Source organism: Nesoenas mayeri (assembly GCF_963082525.1).
Source record: "Nesoenas mayeri genome assembly, chromosome: 17".
NCBI lineage: Eukaryota > Metazoa > Chordata > Aves > Columbiformes > Columbidae > Nesoenas > Nesoenas mayeri.
In genome coordinates, this window is record NC_137565.1 from 4,327,799 (window position 1) to 4,351,073 (window position 23,275).

Here is a 23,275-nt window from a genome sequence, read left to right on the forward strand (position 1 = left end):
CACATCACGTAATTTACTTCTGTGCTATACACAATGGAAAGATCAATACTGATGAGAAACTCATTTGCAGTATGTTCACACTGGCAAATCTGTGTGAACTACAGGCTGGACCGAGCCTGCTCTAGTAGCCAGTGTACGGACAGTATTATTTGAACAAAGAAATTACAAAATTTGATTGGCAAAGCAAATAAAGTCGCACACACTAGAATCCTTATTTGAAAACATTTACCTCTTTGAGATTCCTGTATGATATTTTAAGGTTTGAGGGAGTGTTATAGTATTATTTCTAAATAACAGTATTGATTTTCCTGCCTTTTATCAAACTTCTGTATGCCTCCGTTGCACGGCTTGTTTTTTGTTCTTATCTGGAAACTCTTGTTATTCTTCAGCTGTTCGCAGATCTTTGTTATCATAGGGCTGCCCGGGAGCACAAGTTTGAACACAGGTATGGGCTGTGCACGACATGTCACCAGCACACGGCAACGCAGAAGTGCCAAAATTGTCTCTATGAAGTCATGGACATTCTGGGCTGTTGGCTTTCATTAGTCTTTTTAAAAGCATTTACGTATTTTTCTTGGGGGGGGTGGAAAATGCTAAAAAAGCTATGCAGATGGTGAAAAAAATCTAAACCAAAACTGAGAAAAGGTCTGATTTGGGAGTTCCAAATGTTCAGTATCCCTTTCCAAAACACTCTGACCAGACGTTTTCAAAAGGCAGGTAACCAACCCAAAGCCTTCCCATGGAATCAAGGTGGTAGTCACTTTTCAAAGGCATTTCAGTGGAACTTGCTGGCAACTTCCTAAAAGTTACTAAAATACTGGACTGTTACAGGGAAATCTGCCTCCTGGTCTAAAAGATCCAGAGATCCAAGTTGCATCCAGCTTCCCAGGCAGAAGGGCCTGATGTGAAGCACAACTCAATAGCTACAGCCCAAGGTGGGTGATGCTGGGCTGCTTAAGTCCTACAGGAACAAACTGTCAGCTTTTATAAAACTTCAGGAGAGAGAGCGTTTCCTTCCCAACTTCCCCATAGACATCAATGGAAATAACTTGTTCCTGGCATCAAACCCTCCTCCTGCTCTTCCCTTCTCCCTCCTCCATGCGAATTGCCTGTGCCAGCATCTGCCCGGCAGCAACGCCCCTGCGGAGTGGAGATCTGGCAGATATTGCTGCCTCTTATTTACAGTCGCTTGGAAAACCTTCCTGTGCACAGCACCTCTGTCTTGCAGCAGCGAGCCCCTTCCTGCTTCTGCCTTCATAACTTTGTCTGTCCAAGTCCCTTTATGCTTCTTAAGACATTTGACATTCTTGCCTTGGGACATCCACTCAAAGCCAGACTGGTCTCCACCTCCACTGCTGCTCTCTGCTACATTCCCTCTGTTTCAATCCCCCTGAACTTCAGCTTTTCATTGCTCTTCCACTACAAATTCATTTTTCTGCTTAATATTCCTTCTCTTCATCAAAATCATTCCAGGTAACCATCTGCTCTCATCACTGCTTTGCAATGTGAAGATTACCAGGCCTTGTATCCCTTGAGAAGGAAGGGAGGCTGGGGGAGGACGCCTGTTCTCTCACCAAGTCACGGATGTAGTTTGAAACAAATACCTATTTGCTTCAGGCCTGTGCACTGCACACAAAGAACGCAGTTCAGGGTAAAAGCCCACTTGGAGCCAGAAATGTGAACTGTACTGATGGCCAAGATATCACATTTTAAGACTTCTGAGTGAAGAAGAGTTGCAGCTTCCTCTCATTCTGCAGCCCAAATCTCCAACAGCAGCACAGCTGGTACCTGCGCCAGTGGTTTGCCAGCACCGACTCAGTGCAATGCCTCCAAAACTGCTACAAAAAGTCCCCAGCTGAACTTGCACATACCACTGGTCCATTTTTGCATTACTCCCAACAAAGCAGCTGCCCAGTAATCTCCTCCAAGATGTGATACTCTTTCTGTCAGGTAGATGCTACACCACAATGTTCAGATTGATGTCCCACCCCACACTCTCTTTGCCCCAAGAAATTCTTGCACAGTATTGAGTCACTGTAGAAGAAAATCCTGCAAAGTACAGAAAACGTCGTTTCACATGCAACTTCTGTGCAGGTTTGTCAGTTCAGCTGTGGACAGTAGAACCATCCTAATCCCATGAGGTCTCCAGGCTGGGGTAACCATTCCAGGGGTGCACAGAGAGACGTTATGCAGGGGGTTACCAGAAGTACCGGTACAAAGGTCTGGAAAGCACAATATGTTTTTGTGCAAAAGGGAAGTTTTAACAGGCAGACAAAAGACACAGAAGGGACACATCTGTGGGAAGCAGGGAAAAACAGATGAGTAAAACCCACTAAAAATAGTCAACATTTGAAAGACTCATTACTTCACATTTACCTCTTGTTTCAACGACTCTGACACGGAGATCCCGTCAGTTCTTGTTTGTCAGAAGGGAATATGAGAGAGAGACTATGACAGATCATAGTCACAAAGAATGTTCAGTTAAAAAGAGAATCAAGTGTCCTTACCCTTGTTCTGTCCTCAATTTCATAGATGCGAAGCTGCATGGGAACATTAAAGCTATGCAGGATATTTCCACCAAACACCAGAGAATCTACTGGAGTATAAACCGCATGTATCCACCCTAGAGAGGAAAAGCAAAGAACTGAGAATGCCTCATGATACGTAGTGTTACAAAGCAATTTATAATCAAATTTTAACAACCCCGTGAACCCCATTCCGCAGGGGATGAGAGGCTCAGCAGTGACAGGATAACTGGTATGCTCATAGCCACACTTTTCAGACCAGTCATAGCAGAAGAACGGTATCTTATGATGCACTGTCTTACAACCCTCTATAAATTCGGTTCTTCTATTTATTCACAGAACAGTTACAGTGTTTACTGAGAACACACAAGCTTGTGACTCAACCACATCCATGACTAAGAAGTAAATTCAGTCTGTTCAATGCACTTGGCTCTCTCTGCAGGTCCTGGCAGGGGTGTGGGCTGGGGGGCTGGCCTGACTCACAGCAAACTTCTTCCACACCAGCACCACAGCACCCATCTTCACACGGCAACAATTCCACATCATCACCCACCCTCCTTCAGAGGTGAAAGTTTCACATCCTATTATTGACTTCCTGAAGCAACTGAAAAAATCTTTCTCACTGCAAGGCCTAAGTTAAGGGATTTAACATTCCTAATACAGGAGCTGATGAGACTGTTCTGATCCACTCCTTGCAAGGGACTGAATTCATTTCACAGGCTCCAAAGTAAGGAAAGAATTTTCTATCACAACAAAACTCCAGGCACAGCAATTCAGGCAGCCACACACCATCTCTTCTGCTTCTGCACTGTTTGCTCGATACACCAGCAGCTGAAGGACTGGCTGCGCAAGGCTGTAGCCTCTGATCTCTGCAGCGAAAAAGGAATTGATCCTGCTAATGATCTGGGACCCATAGAGACCTGACACTTTTTTTTTTTATTTAATTCTTTTTTAATGAAAAGCATTACGATTTATAAACCAGCAGACTGCAAAGCAACATAGGGGGCAGTCAATTTTTTCCTAACTGTGCAGTACCTTTCACTAAAGCTGTTGCAGGTTTCCTTCACCATCAGTGAGGGAGCAGGAAAATGCTATTCAGCCTGAAGGCTTCTCCAGCTCGCAGCCACGTATGTTCTCCTCCACAACAACCTTTAGACCGTGAAGGCCTGCAAAGCTGTACCTGAGAAGTCCTGAGAAGCCCCACAGCACTAGAATTTTCTCCCTGGGAATGCAAGCTCATCACTCCAGATGTATTTTTTGGAATTTCAGAATTGCTGAGGTTGGAAGGCACCTCTGGACATGCCCAGGCCCACCTGCAGCCAGCTGAACCATGTCCGGATGGCTTCTCCGTATCTCCTGCGACAGTGACTCCACAACCTCCCTGGGCAACCTGTTGCAGTGCTCAGTCAAGTTACAGGTCTGATTCCACATTAAAAATGTGAGACATCTAAAAAAGCATGTGGCTGACAGCTCCAGTATTATTGCATCCTTCCTGCTCCAGTTAGTATAATTTCAATTACAGCATTGCTCACAACGATCCAGTCCATTTATCACTTCCAAATCAAGAACAAGCAACTAGAGAGGATTATCTTTTTCATGGAAGGGTAGTGTAAGAACTACATACATCAACACTATAAAAACTCTCCACAGTTGAAGTAGTTCACCACCTCACCTGAAATATAGTCTATACTAAGAGGAAAATACTGGAAAAATAAATGATCCTCCTAATCCTGGTCTTTGGGAAGGAAAAAAAGAAGCAAAGTCAAGGAAGTCGGGGCTATTGCTTCCGCTAGGTAACCAACCATTGACGTGGCTGGGGGAAAGAACGGAAACCACAAGCTGAAGCAAATCTGTTGCTGGGTCCCCAGAGCAACTCATTGCACAGGTGCTGAAACACAGAGTCAATTTGCGTGACAGTTCGGCTCAATTGGCAGCTTTAGAGATGAACAAACTGAAGCTGGAAAAAATGAAACGACTCGTTCACAGCCACCCAAGTGAGCGGTGGCAGCAGACAGGTGAGTTATTGGCAGAACATGATGAGTCCCCAGTGCTGCCTCCCACCACAGTTCTCTCAGCACAGTCAATGTACAAACATGCTGGAGTCAGCAGATACAAGTTACTTTAATGGAATCATCAACATAATCCTAAATGCAATTTGTTATCAAATATTTACAACTTGAGTAAAAAGAGTAACTGAGCTGAAATCTGAGAGGTAGAAGGGAGATATCCTCTATTTTCTAAAAAAAATGTGAAAGAATCTATCACTGGCCTGAGCCAATGCTCCAGCAAATGGTGTCCCGGGCATGACAAAACCTCAACAGAAAGATTAATGAACACAAATATAGTTTCAATCCTGGATTGTTGAGGAGCTGGTAGAGGTGCAAACTGAAAGTCTTCCATAAAGTATCTGAGACAACCTCTGGTTCTGCAGATTATGTATTTAATTCTCTACTCACATTTATAATCCACGTCTAAAACTTATCTTACAAACAATTAGTACCTTCAGCTCCTAACTTCTAACTTCAGCTCCTAACTAACTAAACACTAGGTCCTTCAAGATGCACATATTTCTAACAAGAAGACTGAAAATACTGCTTTTTATGACACAGTTCTCAATAACAAAACCCGGTAATAACAAAGCACTAAAATCCATCAGGGTAGTGAAAATAAAAATAAACCAGAGACCAAACAAACAACAGAGAGTCATTAAATGTAAAGTCTTTGGACATAAGGGTCCTACCGCTACCCAGTGCAGGGGGTGGGATGATTTCCAGGCACAGCTCAGACGGGGAAGGATGATGCCCGTGAGCACCATCCCCTGCCTGCTGACCGGCGCTGAGCTGAGCACGCAGCTAAACCTGGGAATTCCCAGATCTCCAGCAGATCATGTGCAGGATCCAGTTCTGGGCTCCTCTGCCAGCTCCAGGACACGGCCCTGTCACAGGCATCACCTGCTCACCAGCGAGATTTTGGCCGCTCAGCCACAGAGCGTTTTTCAGTCACGCTGCATCCCAAAATAGTTTTGACTTGCCTGAGGAAAGTACGTGCAATACTGAATCTGCAGCGACACACGCACCAAGAGGTGTATTCCGGAGATGTAGGACACTATGGGCAAGATTAGACAAAAAAGATGGAGAATTGACAAGGTAGAAAACCAGAGGAAGACTGGCACAGACGCTACAAAGCAAAAAAATCAAAAGCTCCTGTTCTAGTATTAACAAAGCTGTGTACGGAGAAAAACTGAAGAGGCCAGTGCCAGAAAAGTAGAAGTAGGAGGAAAGAGAGATGAGTAGAAAACAGCAGTTTCCACGAGGGTAATATTTTGTGGAAACAAGCTCTGAGAAGAGATAAGCTTGGATGGCGCATTCAATTCATTCCCACCGCTTAGATGCAAGCACGACTCAGAAATAAACGGAGGAGGACGAATGTTCATTGTGACCATTTGCAAACAAGAATACCCATCTTCTAAGCTTCCCAATTACAAGGGTTTTTGACAAGGAAGACAGAGCTCCAGACCAGGAGCACGCTGACCATGCATGTAAAAAAAAAAGGACAGTCGAGGAGATTGTTTTAGCACCATCTGCACCGATACAACCCACCATCTCACCTTCAGCTACGCTGTTGCTTTTCACTAGAGGGATTGACAGGTCTGGCGACACGTACAGTGACACGACTCTATGCTGGACAGCCTGTCGTGTCTACTCAGGTACATCTGCATCTTCCAGCTCAGCAACTCCTGTTCACACACACTCTGGTACTACTGCACAACCCTCCAAGTTCCATGAGTTAGTGCAAGACAGGAGGTAACAACTGTCCCCTTGGTAATACTCTCCAAAAGTATCACATTCTCAAAAAAAAGGGAAAGCAACACAGGATAAAATGCCACAGATTTAATTTTATCCCTAATACTAAAAAAAGCACTGGAGTAATATCGGAACAAACGGATTAAGGGTTGAAAAAGTCAGAAGGCAACGGAATGAGATGCTGTTCATTTTTGGCTGAAGGACACAAACAAAAGCACCTGCAAAACATTATCTAAGGCTACAATTAGATCTTACAGATGAAAGACATGCACCGTGCGGCTTCGAGGATTAGTCACGAATTAGAAAACTCTTCCTCGTGGGTGAGCAGCTTCAAACCTGTGCTGAGCGCAGCACCGAGGGCGCAGCAGCTGCTCCGGCCCTGGCCAGCAGCTCCGGCCCCAGCACAAACCTCAGTCCCTGCACCGGCTCGGCTGGATGGGAACGGGGAGTCTGGGGGCACAGACACCACACAGTCACCTTCACAACCCCCACTTCACTCAACAAGAAGGCTGTCCATTTATGGTTGTTTTCTGAACTCCATCTTTTTGATTTCAGTTCTTGGTGACTAATGAGTGCTTTTACCTACCCAAAACAAACTTAGTGTATGAAGCCAAGCCAACGTTGAGGCGGAATTCTATTGAGGAAGCTCAGAAATACCCGCAGCTGATTTACAGTTATCCTAAGATACACTTGAATATTTAGATGTTATCATCTCTAGTAAATCAAGTAGGTAAAATTAACAGTAACAGAAGATTTTCTGAACAGTTAAAACAAAGATATGATCTCATTATCTTTTGAATTGTATAAAACAAGCATTATTAAACGCTGCAAACTTATTAGAAGGTTTCAGGGGCCTGCAAATTCCTACTGTATCTTCAAGGACGCAATCATTCATCTGAGAACAATAAAAAAGAATATTAACTTATAAAGCTATGGGGCAAACAGACTACAAGCTCCAAGACAAACCCATGGTGCATCTGTTTCCATTAGTAATTAAACAGGTATTTTGCTTTGTGACACAGAAGACACACATTTTTTTCCTCCAATTCTATAGCAAGCTGGGGTGAAAAAGATGAAATATCTGTATATCAGAAATGCAAAGTGAGTAAGGAGATCACCTTACAGTGGGCACTGCCAGCAAATGAGGCATTATTTCTCTCATCTCAGAAGAAGAATGATTGTGTCATAATACAGCAACTCTCAATCTTGCATCATTTGATAAGAATTAGGCAGAGCACTGCAGAGCAACAGCACTAAAAATCCAGCATCATGCTGTCACCTTCTACCTGAAACCAGACACACGAGGCAAAAACCCTCTTCTCTGATCCTCTCCACTGATCTTTGTCGCTTGGTCCCCAAAGGTTCCAGGCAAGGAGCTTCCATTAATGTCAGTGGCAGCTTCCAAAATGGGAAAAGGGAACAGCAGCCAAAAATAGCCAGGCAGCTACGCAGCCCTAGCACAACTCCCTGCAAAAAACGTACTGGTCAGACTTGAGGAGCCTGTCATTCTCCTTGATATAAAGGCTATTTGCTGCCTTCTGGCCCCATTACATAATAATTCATCAAATCCTGACTGGCATAGCAGGGGTGACCTAAGACCCCTCCCATTCACAATAGGCAGGATCCCACTGATAACCACTGTTACAGTACCTGAAGCACTTGGAATCCTTGCAAATAGCTGCCTCGAGTCTAGCACAGAACATGCCTTTCCGTCTACTGTCCTTCCCAAAAACATTCATCTAAAAAACTCATTATTTTTGCATTTGACTGGACAGAAGAACTTTGGAGCACTCTCATGTTACCATAATAATCACCACAGACCAGAGAGAATATTTTGTTAGACTGTGGCTCGTTCTTCATCTCTCAAGAAATCCAGAGTTGTAATAGCACATTTTGATGTTAAAGGGCCCAAAGTGCATTATAAAGAAGATAAGAAAACCAGAGCAAAACAAACAGCTTACTCCTCAGTGGAACACTGCCAACTCCAAGGTGAAACCCAACTGTTATGAAATAGCACACAGCACTACTGAGAAGCTGAAGAGGAGCCAAAAAGGAACATCGTGTCCATTTGCCATCTCCTCCCAAAACCAGAATGTTTGCAAACTTTCTTAGACCAGTCACACTGCAAACCCTGGAATCAAACTGTACCCACTGTAAGTGTGGCGACTGCCTTGGAGGTCGGCAAAACCTGTCTTCATAAAAAGAAGAAAATCCGAGTCTATCCACATTCTGGCACACTACATTATCAGGAACAATCCAGAACTGGCTTGAGTTCGTCTTTTCAAGACATGTAATTATCATACTCTTACTTTACAATATTAACAGAGACAAATACTGCAAGACAAATTTTCCACAAGAGACTACCAGCTGGCCTGCTTTTGTATGTCCCAATTTTGCACGTGCAAATGCTCTTAAATTTCAAGTGTAAGTGTCTACACCAAATATATATAAACACGCACGAAATAAAAAGGTCAAAGCAAACAGGTTTAACTATTTCAAACTACTGCAAGATCTTGTTTGCAGAGGACAAGAGGGAAGGAGGAGGACAACATCCATGTCAGAGTTCTACCACTTACAATCAAACTGACATATTCAGCAAGACTAGAAGACTCCAAAGAGCAAGCAGATTGACAGAGGATGAATATTTCATTTTGTGTATGCTTAGATTTGAGCTCAGGTTTAGGTACCAACAGCAAAGTTTAGGAGTACACTCTGTAATACCAGCACCAACACTTCACACGTCCTCCCTGCAAGTCATCACTGGACACACACTATGTACCGAAGGAAGCACAAATAACACTGGGCAAGCTCTAGATTTGCATATGACTGATAGAATTTCTTTGTTTCCCTACTGAGACAATAACTGAGCTCTGAGATTATGCTTTTCTTCTTCCAGATCATCACAGCTTATACGTGAAAAGAGAAGTAAACTTTATAAAGAATTTCCCTTCCATTTGGCAGGTCGGTCAGATCTGCAGCATCCGCTGTCCACAACACCAAAGTAAGATGTATTAACTTGACCACATTTCATCCTAACCATATGAAGGATTTAACATTGCTCATGGCAACATACACAGTGCAAACACCCAGAGCATTCTTTACCAATGTCTTCCTGAGTAAGGACAAGTTCTGTCCCATCCTGGGGAAAAAAACAGTCAGATTTCTACAGGAAAAAAAAGATCCGCTGACACTGGTAGTGACTACAGCTTCTTCCCTTCTTGAACCTTCAGCCGTTTTACATCTTGAATCTACATCTGGCCATAAACCTCAGCGTGGCACAATGTGGTATATTTCTCAATCACCAATTATGCTGACATCAGTTTAGACAATAACATTAGAAGGAAAGGCCAGGTTCCTAGTTGATTTCATCACTTCACCACAGAGTTTACCAAAGTTGATCACCCTTGGCTCATCAGTGGAAACCAGCAAAGTGGGAGGTGAGAACCTGTAATGGTGAGAAGTCCTGTGGGGCCACCAGGAGCACAGCTCGGCTCCTACACAGCGTCCCGCCAAATCCCAGCTTAACTTCCCCCACCCTGTGCTTAGGAGGGACTTTGAAAATGCTGCAAGATGCACTTTGTCCCATAACAACTCATGATGCTGACAATACTTGGCTCCATTTCTCCTTGACACCACAGCTGTGGTTGTGCCTCTCGGTGCTTTGCAGGGTTTGGAGCACAGGTAGAAATTAAATGGTTTAAACCTAATCCTGAAAGGATGATGGCAGTGATGGAGAGGAAAATACCTTGTGGCCCTGTTGAGCACGATGATTACGTCTTCTGTAAGAATAATTCCCATTCTCGTTCAAGTGGTTTGTAGTTTCAGGGATTTACTGCATCTACTGCTGATCCTAGATCCTCAGAGTAACCATCCATCTCCCCCAAGCCTATGATCTCCCTCCCTCACATGTCCTGTTATGGTCTCCTCTTACTACTTCATCCTTACGCCACTTTGGTACAACAGCATTTCTAGGACCACCTCCAAAAATGACTTGAAAACAGGAGCAGAGCAGGATATTTACTGGAAAAAGGTCCTTTGCTGAAGTGTTCTCCATTCACAGCCCAGCTGAGCACTAGCAGTATCGCTCTGCACTTTCTCTGACCACACCTGCAATTAAAAGGTATTTTCCTTGTGGATGAGATGAAGATGGTCAAGACGTTATCAGGCTCAGCTGCAAGTATGGGACACGCTGGTTTTACAGGCACCTGTTATCAGAACCTAAACAGTATGAACACTTACAAAGTACATAAAAAACGCATTCAAACATTAACTAATGGGAAAGGCGCGCAAACCAGTGCAAAGAGGTCGTAGGAATTGACCTGTTTTACACAGCTAAGCTCAATTCAGTGACCTGGAACAGCCTTTAATTAGGCATTTCCATGCTCTTAAAATAAACATAGAAATAATGCCCTTTCACATAAATAAGAGATTTGCAAATAAGTTTTCCAAACAAAATACAGCAGAACAAAACCTCTCGAATCCATGAGGTACTTAAGGAGAAATTACTCATGTATGCCTTTCAAATATGGCATGGTCCCTAAAAGGTCTGAAGTATTGGCATTTCTACACTCTGGGCTTTCCTAAGAAAACAGAAACGACAGTCAAAAACCACATTTGGAATTACTCCACTTCAGCCACCACATTACGGTTGTGTGCTGTACAAGCTCCCACAACTCCCTGTATCCCAACTGCCAAGTGTGACTAAACTAACACACAGAAAGTCTCATTCGTAGGAGGCTGCTCACAGAGGAACGAAGATAAATGGGAAGATGCAGTAACGGGATCTAAGCAAACAGCACAGGCACACTCGAACACCCAGCTCAAACAGTAACTGCACATTCTGACCTGTTTCAAGGGAAGACCTAATTCCTTCAACGGATTAACTCCTCCACCTTCAAAGTCATTGTGCTTGTCACCTCCCAAGCTGATTCTTACCAAAGACTTACAAATGTGCAAATCTGTGGCCTTCAGGTGATACTACCAATGCTCCCTCGTTGGCAACAACATCGCTGCTGTCTTCACATGCCCTGCGTTTGCTCTGTCTCCAGGATTAAAAAATAATAATCCTATCTCCACAGAGTAATTCCAGAGTTGAAGAACTACCAGCCTGTCTTTCTGTCACATAGAAAGGCTACCTATATTTATTTCCCTGGTAAGATTCACTAGGCAGAGGCAACACATTATGTATTATAATCAAATTTATGGTCCCATAATAGTCAAAGAGAGAAAAGTCCGATATCTTAAAGGAGTTGTGTTATAGATTGCAGCATCCTTAATCCAATATAGGCAGGAGCAGAAAGGGCTGAAGCCACCAGCCTTCAATGCAACTATTTGGTCCCAGAGACCCAAGTCCTGACTCCATTTCCCCAGCGCAGCGTCAGTGATCACTGCACACACTTCCTCACACAACATTTTTCACCATTTTAGAGAAAATTAAGTGCATTCAGCCCCAAGCCCTTCTTTCACCACAGCAAATAGAAAGGTCAATACCAGGTTTAAACGCAAAGGACTGTTTCCTAGAGAACTGTTAGTCAAGCACAATCCCAGTGATTCCAAACCCAGTCAGTTAACAAGCAATACCTGAAGGAATGAAGAACGTATAGCCTTGTTTCAGCTCAATTCTTTGGCATCGCTCCACTCTGTCTCCCAGAAAGATATCACTTTGCTTTCCCGAGAGAACCCATTCTTCATAAAGTTCTAGGTTCTGCAGAGTAGGCGGAATCAGCCAGAAGATCTAAAAATAAAGCCAAGATTTAACTATTACCAACAGTCAACAAAAAATAAATAGCTGAGAAATTCCAGCAAGGTGGTCATGTGTTGGACAAATGAATGTGTAACACCGAGCCTGCTTTTGGCATAAAACAGATCCTCCGGGTGTGGGACACAGAGGCACATGTCAGACAGCAGCAGCAATTAGTCCATGTGCTGGAAGTGGCAGATAACCAACAGTTGTCACCTCTCTTCCATGAAACATCTTGCTCAGAAGATGCCCGCACAGTTTACTCCCAGTTCAAACCAGTGCGTTTGTACAGTACAACTTCATTGGAGTGTACAGAGGAGCAGCATCTGTACAACGGACTCGTTCAATCTGCTGCACTGATTTCAGTTCCCACTGTTGACACTAGAATTGCGAAAAGCAACCTCAAACAGCGGAGCTGTGAATGTAGCTGTATTTTTTAACGCTTCTGTATCCTGTAGCATTTCAGTTCAGGCGTAGTGTGCATGTGGAACATGGAATCTCAAAAAGGAAACAGAAGCTTTAGCTACAGGAGACTCATGAGGGCACCCTGACCCAACAAGGGTACACATAGACACACACTGCAGGATGATACTTCTAATCCATGCAGCAAAAACAAGCCTAAAAGCACCACCACCAGCAAATAACACATCTGATATTTCAAATAAAACACTGTTTGTTTCATAAAGATGAAGTGTCCTAGTTCAGCAAACTCCCTGTACATCAACAAATCCAGCTGAAATAGACTGATCACTGACTAGACCCTCCCATCCCCCAAAAAAGAAGAGAAATAAAAGATAAATAAAACAACTCCTCCCCTCTGTAAGAGGTACATAGAAATAAAAACAAACAAGGTTTACCTACCTTCCCCCCACGAAAAACGTGATACCACACTGACGTGCCACCAAAATCAATATGAAAATCAGTGAAGCATCCTTTCACACTCATCAAACAGTACCTGTGAGCAGAGGGAAGGACAACAATTAATCAGCCTGAAACAGTATTTTTCACATCTGAATTTGCAGAAGTCGACTGCATGTGCGGCACTGTCTCCACCAATTAAGTTTCTGCATTTATATTACTGAGATTTGTTTCATGAAGTAACTAGAACTATTTTCTTGCTGAAAAATGCAGAATTCCACATTGAGTTTGCTATTCATACAACTGCAGCCAAAGCTTTCCGAGCTAATGAATGGAAAAACATTAAAAGTTCTGTTGTTCAGAAATATTTCTTGTGCCCCTGCCAGCCCCCAGGGTGATCTGTTCAGCGCTCCCCATCACCGCTTGAGAGACACAACCTTCATCAAAAGTGGGACGCAAATTGCTTCAAAGAGCAAAGTTTTGAAAAATCTAATTTGCTTATAAACCCTCCTGAATGTTCTTTACCTACTTGCCATCTTTGCAAGGATTGGGGGACAGAAACCTCATTTGGCAAATTAACTCCTTTCTGTTCACATTTCTAGGCATTTCTGCATCAAAATACATAAAGGAACCAGCTGGTAGCATCTCTAAGTATCAAATCCACTATTTTTTATGCCGTCTTGATTCCGGTTTTCACAGCAGTTGAAAGTCGGCGGCGCTGGAAGGAGATACAAGAGCTTTCATGTCGCTGCATGAATCTCCAGCCTCCAGCCACCATCTGTAACTAATGGCCGAATTACAGCCGCCCTCCTCACTGTAGCACCTTTGCAAACGCAGGAAACACACACCACTTAACCCACTAACCTCTTTTCCTTGTTCCGGTCTCCGTTTCATGGCTTTTTTTTTTTAGCCCCCCCCCTTCTTTTCTTTTTTTTTGTTAAAGGGGGATTACGCAAACAGCACCAGAACGGGATTTGTTAAAGAAAAAAAAGAAGGGAAAAAAAGAAAATGAAAAAAGAAAAAAGGTTTCATTTAACTGTGTCTTTTTCTCATCACATTCAGGTAGGGAGAATCTCGGCAGTATGCAGACGGCGTGCAAAAGTCCCTCTAGATGATAGGCTGGAAAGGACCTGACCATGTGTGTGCAGAAGGCTGGCAAATCAGAGCCACTATAGGTATATAAGAGCCCGCTGCCTAGCAACCACATCCCGACCCGAGCTGACAGAACCAGACGCAATGCTGTCATGAACACAGTCAATTTGCGGGCTTCAAAAAAGGTCCTGGGCCTTCATCTCACAATTAAAACCTCTCCTTGTGCAACTCCTCGCCTCTCCTCTTGCCCACTCTGGAATTTTGTTTAATTATTTTCTTTTTCAGCCTTGGGAAGCAGGAAAGGAGCTTTTTGCTGCCCCTGGGGTATTTCAGATGCTTCAAAAAAAAATCACAGCTCGCCAAGAAGCTGTCTAGACTCTCGATATGCTCCATTTCAAAATACGAGTCCTGCCCTCCCAAATACATTTTGTTTTTAATTTCTCCTTTTATGTTTTCTCCAGCAAGATGTTGGTGATTACAAGTCAGATAGAATTTAAAAACAACAACAAAAAAAGAAGCCCCGAAAGGAAGTTGCCTTTCTTCCAGCCAAACTGCAAAAAGTCACAGGTTGAATAACTGCTCATGAAACAACAACAGAAAAAGGAAATTCTCAGTTTGTGGGCAGTATTAGAGGTTCATATTGTTTTAAAGTAAAAAAATCAAATCCTGATGGAATTGATTAATTTTCCAAAAGGTTGGATGTCAAATACACCACACTAACAAAAATTTCCTAAGACAGTGCTACCTACCAACAACCACCCGTTCATATGAAGACATTCTGAAAGAGCATAAATGGCCTAAGCGTTAGCCAGCTTATTTATTCCTCAGTAGCCAATAATCTAAACTTGAAGATGTCAATCTGTTTATATTCGGAGAGGAAATAACAGAATTGAATCCTGTGTCAAATCCAAGTGCTTAAAATTTAGTTTTGGGAGAAAACACTAAGGCAGAGATAACTGTGAACACGCAACTCTTTTTTTTCCTTCTCTTTCTCCATTTTCCCCTCTGTTTTCTTGAAACTCCTCTAAACGCAACAATTTCCATTCCAATAAAGGTGGGTTTAGTGAAAGAGCCACATATGGTGATTAATAAAAACCTACAAAGTGTTTGGGGAAAAAAAAACAAAAACAAACCAGTTTTTCTTTCCATCCACAAACGAGCCATTCCATATTTAATTTCTGCTGTTAATCCTACAAGGCTGCTTTTGTCCAACCCAAAGAGCCACGGGAAAGGCTGAGGAGCCTGAAAAGCGATGTTCCGCCATACAGCGAGCTCGGTTGTCGCCAGCGCCGGGCACAATGCCTTTGCATTGACCTCTGCAGCTCCTCTGTGATGCACAGCGCTCACACGGGCCCAGCGCAGCTCATCACACACCACCCAGCTCCAGCCACGGCGAGTGGCTTCTCCTCGCTAACAGCTGCTCACCTGGGGAAACACTCAACTTTTCAGGTTTTCCCATAACAACAACAACAACAAAAAAGCCATAACGCAGCATCCATGCTGAAAGAAATCTAGAAAGTACATCCCAGTGCATGCCCTGGTCACAGGTCTCTCTGCCTTCAGCGCTCTGGGCCAGGGCAGGTAAAGCAGGTTATGGGAACGCAAGCTCAAATTGGGCACAGGGAGACAAGCTGACCAGGGGTACACCTGAAAAAAACAGGCAACGCAAAAGATGCCCCAACTTGAATTTTTTCCACAACTGCTACCACATCCAAACCTTGCATATTCCACTTTACCTCCCTGCAGAGCCTCAGTCGGGGTTTTAAAACATGCAGCTGCTTGTAATCTGGTGTGGGGGAGCTTCCCTTCCCCACTGAAGAGTTTGGTTTATGCTCTCCACAAGCCTGAAATTGTTCTAGTGAATGTATTGTTATTTTGGAGGAAGGATTTGTGGCACGGGGAAAAGGGGAACTTTCCCCCCCAAAACATGGAGAAATTTGTGAAGAGAAATGATGCGAAGGAACATGGAGTAACCTGCAAACTCACAGGGAAGAACAAACACAGACATCTCCAAAGAAGAGATGACACAAACGAAGCCAAACCACTAAGCAAACACGCAGAGCTGGGAACGCAGCAACACCGCGGAGCCAGCGCGCATCCCACGCTCCCCGGCAAACCCACAATGCGCTCGCCACGCAGAGCCGCAAACCCGCAAGCAAACGGAGGAACAAAAGACAGCGACGGCCACGCCGGGACGCGGACGCGCAGGGTCAGGCAGCGGCTCCACGGCCACGCACGGAGCCCGGGAGACGCGCGAGCACCCGCAGAGGCGGCGTTACCCTGGGCTCGGCTCCTCGTCCCCCGCAATAGGCACCGCGCACCATCCGGCTCTATTCCCTCTGGCATTGCGAGGGCTCCCCTGCCACTGAGCTCAGCCCATAAACCACTCCCAAACCCCAGCAGAGGCTTCTGTTTTTTGTTCGGGCCAATGAGGAAAGTATAGCTCACTCTTCCTTCCTCCCAGGAGCAGCGCCGGCTGGTTGAAATCCCTAAGCCTGAAACCGAATACCACAAACCCATGAACCAACTGCAAGTGCCCGAGCGGGGAGAAGGCGCAGGCCCCGCTGCGGGCGGCCGCTCTCCGCTCTCCCCCGGGCAGGAGCGCTGCTCCCCGGCCTGGGGCTGCGAGGCCCCCCGGCCCTCGCCTCACGGTGCGGGGGAGCGGGAGCCGGAGGGGGGACAGCGGGAAACAATAGCTACCTTGGGGCGACTCCTCACGCTAACGGCCCGAGCAACACTCCCACACTGGGGCCCTGGGAATGAAGAGCCACAAATTACCCCTCAAGACAAAAGAAACCATTGTCACCCGGGAGACACCGGGCCAGGCCCGGCCGCCCCACCCCCACAGCGGGGTCCCCGCGGGGAGGGACCGGCCCCCGGGCTTCTCCTCAGGGAGGGACCGGCCCCCGGGCTTCTCCTCACGGAGGGCCCCGCGGCACCCACCTTCCGCTGCCGCCTCTGGCAGCGACCGGCCCCGCAGAGCCCAGGGCGGGATGGGCGCCCGTGGCCCCCCCAGGACCAGCAGCTTTGCCACAGGCCGCCTGCACCGAGCCCCGTTCCCGCCTCAGGCGCGGGGCAGCCCGGCTGTGGTAACGGGGCTTCCAGGCTGAAGTACAAGCAAACCACCACCTACCAAGACCGAATAGTAACTGATCATTAAATACGGTGTGTGCACCAGCACTTCAAAAGCACATGAAAGAGCCGGTTACTGCCCTGGGGGGGGGTTACGATCTGAGCCAGTCAGACAAAAACAACACCTGAGATAAGGGAAGGCCCATTTTCTTCTCTGCATCTCAGGCTGCATCAGAGATTTCACGAAGCGACCACAAATTACACTCACAGACCACGCTGAAATTACACTCGGATCACACTGAAGTTACACTCAGAGATGACACTGAAATTACACTCACAGATCACACTGGGGCCAAAGTGGCACCACTTTCCTGGTCCCAGCCTTGCCCGGGTGCCATCGAGGGGGAACAGCCAGCCCCGCTGTGCACCGATCCGTTCAGACCTGAGCATGATGCTGTCACGCGTGGGGACTTCACAAGGAAAGCGTGATTTGCTTTCCCGCCACCAGATTTTGGCATGAACAGCCCACGCAGAGGAGCAGCAGAACTGCGCCCCGCTACCATCTCAAACCACGTACAAACCTGGTTCCTGCGGTGTGCGTCCAGCTAGCGCCAGGAAGGCTACCTTTGGACTTCAACAATGAAGAGGCCTGTCGTTTGGCTTTGTTTTTTTAATTGGAAGCTTTAATTTCTGAGATGGCACCCTCTGCCGCAAGGAAATGAACCGAGCTGCCAACTCACAGCAAGCCAGGCCCGCCTGCTCCTGAACGGCATTTTGGTATCGGTGAGAAGACGACTCGTTTCCCCATCCTTGCGACATGGCACCACAAACAATTTTAAGCGTGGGTGCTTATTTCAGTTACACGTGTGATGCTGCAAGCCACCCAAGCTCTACACAAAGGAGGATTTGAGACTAACACACTGCATTGAAGACATTACATTTTATGCACTTTGCTAGTTTGGAAAGTTTTAATGGGAACTTGCGCTTATCGGTCTAATTTTCTTGTACGTATTTATAGAGTGGTTTTGTATCACAAGCAATTCACAAATGACATACAAAGCGCATACGAGTATCCCACATGCATAAAACAGCACCAGGTTGTGTTGTGGGACCTGTGAGCTCCCTCAATTCAAAGGGCAATCTCGTCTCCAGAGGCACACCCTCAGCTTCTAATTAGACCACAGCTCAGCAGAGCATTTTAGCATCTGTTTAAATCCATCCCTACTTAGTAAAGGAATGAATAGAAAGGAATGGATGGCTGAATAACAGCCTGGAGAGGGAGAACAGGGCTGAGTACATGGGAACCCAGCAGCATCCTTTTGTGAACAGGTAGATGTTTCACACAAGATACCCCCTCCTTAATTGAACAATAGCAGCAATATAAAGACCTGTTATAACAGTACTTACATATTTTAAGTAATAGGAAGAATTTTGGAAGTGAAAAGGGTGTTGCAGTGACTGAGGCTTTTCATTTGTTCCATAACTTTAGCAAGTTCTTAGAAATACCTGTTACTATTTCTATGATTCTACAGTAGCTATTTCACTGCCACTGTTTTGCAAGGCTATGAACACAAAACCTAATAAACAGACAGGACAATAATTTCAGCAGGGCTATCTGTTTCGATAAATGAGAAATCAAACTAGTACTTTTTTTTGGTTGATTCAGACTCAGCTGTATACAGATTGCTTCAGTGCCTGTTGAATTTAAACAGAGAACTAAATCTGAGCTTGTTCTGAGCTACCTGGAAACAGCTATGGTGCCCCATGGCAAAAGGAAGCAGTTCTGAGCACAGTTCAGTTTCCTTTTATCACAATTTCCTAACCTCAGCATCCACAGACATCTGAGGCGATACAAGAAATTCTGTCCCTAAAAGCCGATGTTTGACAGCCCTGTTGTTTCCTCCTGCCCTGGCTCTCGCTCCATGATCTCACTGCTATGTTTTTTTCACGCTTCTGCACTGCCCTTCAGTTGGCACAAGCATTTATGCAGCCATGTGGTGGTTTGGCCTGAAAAGTAACCAATTTTTCTTTATTTCCGAGTTGATTTTCAGCCAGACCAGTTGCCAGTCCCGTTTACTCCGCAGCTGCACAACGGCGTGCTCAAGCAATGAGCATGGGACAATGTGGGCATGGGACTGTTTTTTCAGGAGTAATGCCAACTTATATCAGTTTGGAGTTTGTCACAGCACAATCTCAGCTAGCCATACTGCTTAAGAGGTAGTACTTGGAACACTCTACGTATTTTGCACATAAATCGTTTCCCCATCTCTAAGCCCTCTAAGGCTCCTATTAGGTAAGCGGTCATTTACTTACAGAGCAAAATAACCTCATTACCCAGAATTTTTCTAAAAAGTTAGTGGTGCAAGTTCAAGTGAAAGCCAGGGCGGGCTCCAGCGCGCAAAGTGCTCCTGGTAACCGAAGCAGCGCAGCAGATGGAGCGTTCTCTAACTCCACTCCCAGCACGGAACTTGACGTGCAGGAGCCAAGACAGACATTTGTGTCTGGTAATGCCATCTGTGTCTGCAAAACCGCAACGCTTTCGCTGGAGTGCTTTTTGTTTGTAGGGAACACGTTAATGGTGGGTATCGCATACTGCAAACTTGTAGTATTATGAGAATGTTAAGCACAAGAATGAAATAAAACAATCTGATTTCTGAGCAACAACAGTAATTAATAAAGCATATTCACATTGACGATTCACATAAAAGAATGGGCAGCATGAGACAAGTGACAGCACTGACATGTAGCTCCACAATTGAACACGATCTATTTAATAAGGGCTCATACCCTTTGGGTGCTCATGGCAATAGCTGGAACCAGTGTCTATACAGGAAAGGGTCAATCTCCATTTCCAGAGATGGAGAAAGGTAATCTCTTGGGTAGCTCATATTTAAACTGGACAAGTTCATGGAAGAGAAATCTCTCGAGAGTCCCCTAAGCACAAGGAAACCACTTCCACCTCAGGAAAGTCCCTGCCTGAACGGCAGACAGTGGAAGTTCAGAAGATAATTTTAAGGGGCAGCATCATTTTATACTCAAACTGTTCTTACACTCCTCCCAAAGCACCTATGACAGCAGCCAGGTTACTGAGCACCACAGATCTTTGTCCTGCTCCAGTACAACTTCTCTTGTGCTCCCTGACTAACGATGTTTGTTATTACTTTTATCCATCTTGCTTCTTCAGTCTGATGAGGGTTTTGTGCCAACAGTGCTGCAAATCAGCTTTCTCTAGTCTTTCTTCTAAATGATACTCACTAGCAACATCCTCACCCTCACTGCTCCAGCCACATCACCCTCGCCTTTAACTCTCACACAGGGTAACTCCTTTTCCCCAGATCAAACTCTGTTGTCACATTTCAAGCGCTTACAGTCTTTCACTGTTTAGCTTCCCTCTACCTATCACATCTACTAGTTTAATCAAGCTGTCAACCTCCACCTTCACTTTGCCAGTGACAGCAACCTCAGTGGCTTTGTGTGTGCTTCTCCGGCAGGCATCTCCTCCCTTTCTACCAGGCCATCCCCCACACATGGGAAAAGCTCCATGTCAAAATCTGTTGAATTGCTACTTCTCTAAAATCCCTCTTTGAAACCTACCATCTGGCATTTCATGATGCAAGTAGTGAACTGCAAGAATATACTCTGCTTTTTCTGCTAAACTCTGTTAGTCATGTTGCTACTTTATCCTTTAAGCCACCTCTGCCTTGCGCTTTGTTTACTTGCTACATTTTTTTCAGCATCTGGAGTGTGCCGGCTCTACGCAAGGGACCACTTCCTTTATTTCTTACCTTCTACAATCTATGAATATTGAAGCCCTAGATCATGATCCAGTTTCTTAGCTCTAACATATTATAAGTGTTGTTTAGTAGATTAACTGCCTGGGAAGCAAGTTGCCTGGGTTCTGTTTTCTGCCCTGCCACTGGCTTATTGTGTGACCTTAGGCAAGTCACTGAAGACATTTCCAAATGCATATGCAAAATGTGGCACTCCTGTCCATATGTAGCAGTTCCAAACCTTGAAAGGATCTGAACCCAACCTACTGAAGGACTTGGAGTACACTGTGTGAACTGTATGACACATCTGTATCTGTGAAGTGACTTCTTTGGGAAGCACTTTTGGAGAATTTACTATGTAAGGTCAGTCTGCCATTTTCAAAACTGAAAAATAAAAATGCACTTTTCAAAGGGATTTGATTAGAGATTCTATTCAGCAAACTGTAGATTATGTTTCAATTAAAAGTACTGTGGCAGTTGCACATTCCCCTGAGATCTGGAGCCTTCAAAGCGACAGCTGATGGCTCTTTAGCACCTTTTGTGCCCCACTGTGCCTGTCCCCACATACACACCTCAGGTGGTACCAAGGTGCTGATGGTCACATCCTTCCCCTACCCCAGGTCAGGGTGACCTGACCTCCATCAGCTGGCAGGACAGGACAGGTGGGACCCTCGGTCAATTGATGGGGTCCTTAATGAGACCCTGAGTCAACGGACAGGGTCGTTAGCAGAGGAGGTGCCCAGAGAAGCTGCAAAGCTTCTGGGCCATATTGTAATGCCCACTGCCAGATCTGACCAGACTATAAAACAGGGTTCCTGCTGAAAGCCCCTTTTGGAGTGGTATTCTCAGATCAGTGGGTCTGTGAACTGGAGCTCTCTCCTTAGCCTGGAACTCTGTCTAATGAGACTTCCTGGGATTGAAAGGGCCTCACCTCCTCATTTGAGTGAGTGGTAATTTACTGGATATATCCTTGAGTGAGTCCTTGCCTAATCCAGGCGAGTGATTATTTCCGGTGGGTACCCTGGATTCAGAGGGCTCTGGTTTGTTTCTTGTGAGTGTGTGCATGCACGCTGTGGATTCTCATTATTCTTATTTTGCTGTACCCCAATAATCTCCTCAACTGATATCCAAACCTGTATTTTATGTTGTCGGAGTGCTAACTAATTGTATAAACCCTGTTTCTGGTCAGTTTATTGGCTGCACTTCTCCGGCCAGAATAAAGCCTGTTTTGGAACTTGCTGTCAGCTTAAAACTGACTTTGGGTTGCCTCCGTGACATTTAAATTGGCATAGTCGGCAGGATATCAGAAATGGAGGAACATGGGAGGACAGCAGCAATGAAGCACTGTTTCTACAACGAGACCGTGGGCTTCTTCTACAACAACAGCCGCAAAGAGCTGACCACGTACTGGAAGACAACAGACGTGCTGGTGGTGGCCCTGGGTCTGACAGTGAGCATCATCGTGCTCCTCACCAACCTGCTGGTCATCACTGCCATTATCATCAACCGGCGCTTCCACTACCCCATCTACTACCTGCTGGGGAACCTGGCTGCCGCCGATCTCTTCACCGGCATCGCTTACATGTTCCTCATGTTCCACACGGGGCCCTGGACCGCTGAGCTCTCCCTCAAGACCTGGTTCATCCGGCAGAGCTTGCTGGACACCAGCCTGACAGCATCCGTGGTGAACCTGCTGGCCATTGCCGTTGAGAGGCATCAGACTGTTTTCACCATGCAGTTACACAGCAAAATGTCCAACCAGCGCGTGATGATCCTCATCTTCTGCATCTGGGTCGCGGCTCTGCTCCTGGGGCTCATCCCCTCCTATGGCTGGCACTGTCTCTGCGCCCTGGACAAGTGCTCCAGCATGGCCCCGCTCTACAGCAGGAGCTACCTGACCTTCTGGGCCATCTCCAACCTCGTCATCTTCCTCATCATGGTGGTCGTGTACATGCACATCTTCATCTACGTCAAGAGGAAGATGACGCGCATGTCCAAGCACACCAGCTTCCACTCTGACTATAAGGAGACCATGATCAGCCTTGTCAAGACGGTCACTATCATCCTAAGTGCTTTTGTCATCTGCTGGACCCCAGGACAAGTCGTGCTCCTCCTGGATGGCCTGGACTGCAAGAGCTGCAACGTTCTAGCAGTGGAGAAATATGTCCTGTTGCTGGCGGAGATCAACTCCCTGATAAATGCCATTGTCTACTCTTACAGGGACAATGAGATGCGCAGCACCTTCCAGAGGATCCTCTGCTTCATGTGTTACAGGAATTCCAAATACACCCCCGCAGTGGTGAAGTTGAACACCATGGACCACAGGACACCTTCTCAGAATGGGCACATCACTGTGGATTCCTCCATTTAGCTCTTAATTGAGTGGAAGAGCGGAGAAGAGCGACCTGCTTCTGA

General features: G+C 45.6%; 2 protein-coding genes across 2 annotated transcripts in view; one reads left to right on the forward strand and one right to left on the reverse strand.

Moving 5' to 3' along the window:
• Positions 1 to 23,275, reverse strand: part of LOC308047262 (lysine-specific demethylase 2B-like) — a gene marked incomplete at its 3' end in the record, with an annotated part of 84,639 nt that overhangs the window by 29,047 nt on the left and 32,317 nt on the right. The window contains exons 8-10 of the mRNA XM_080355627.1: positions 12,930 to 13,023; positions 11,909 to 12,062; positions 2,508 to 2,623 (exon numbers count right to left, since the gene is read on the reverse strand). Coding sequence (XP_080211753.1) covers positions 2,508 to 2,623; positions 11,909 to 12,062; positions 12,930 to 13,023 — 364 coding nt within the window. The remainder of the gene's footprint in view (positions 1 to 2,507; positions 2,624 to 11,908; positions 12,063 to 12,929; positions 13,024 to 23,275) is intronic.
• LOC308047066 (lysophosphatidic acid receptor 2-like) lies at positions 22,188 to 23,231 on the forward strand (the record flags this gene model as incomplete). Its single annotated transcript, XM_080355301.1, has 1 exon — positions 22,188 to 23,231. Exon 1 carries the CDS (start codon positions 22,197 to 22,199, stop codon positions 23,229 to 23,231), a length of 1,035 nt encoding a protein of 344 aa, XP_080211427.1. The 5' UTR covers positions 22,188 to 22,196.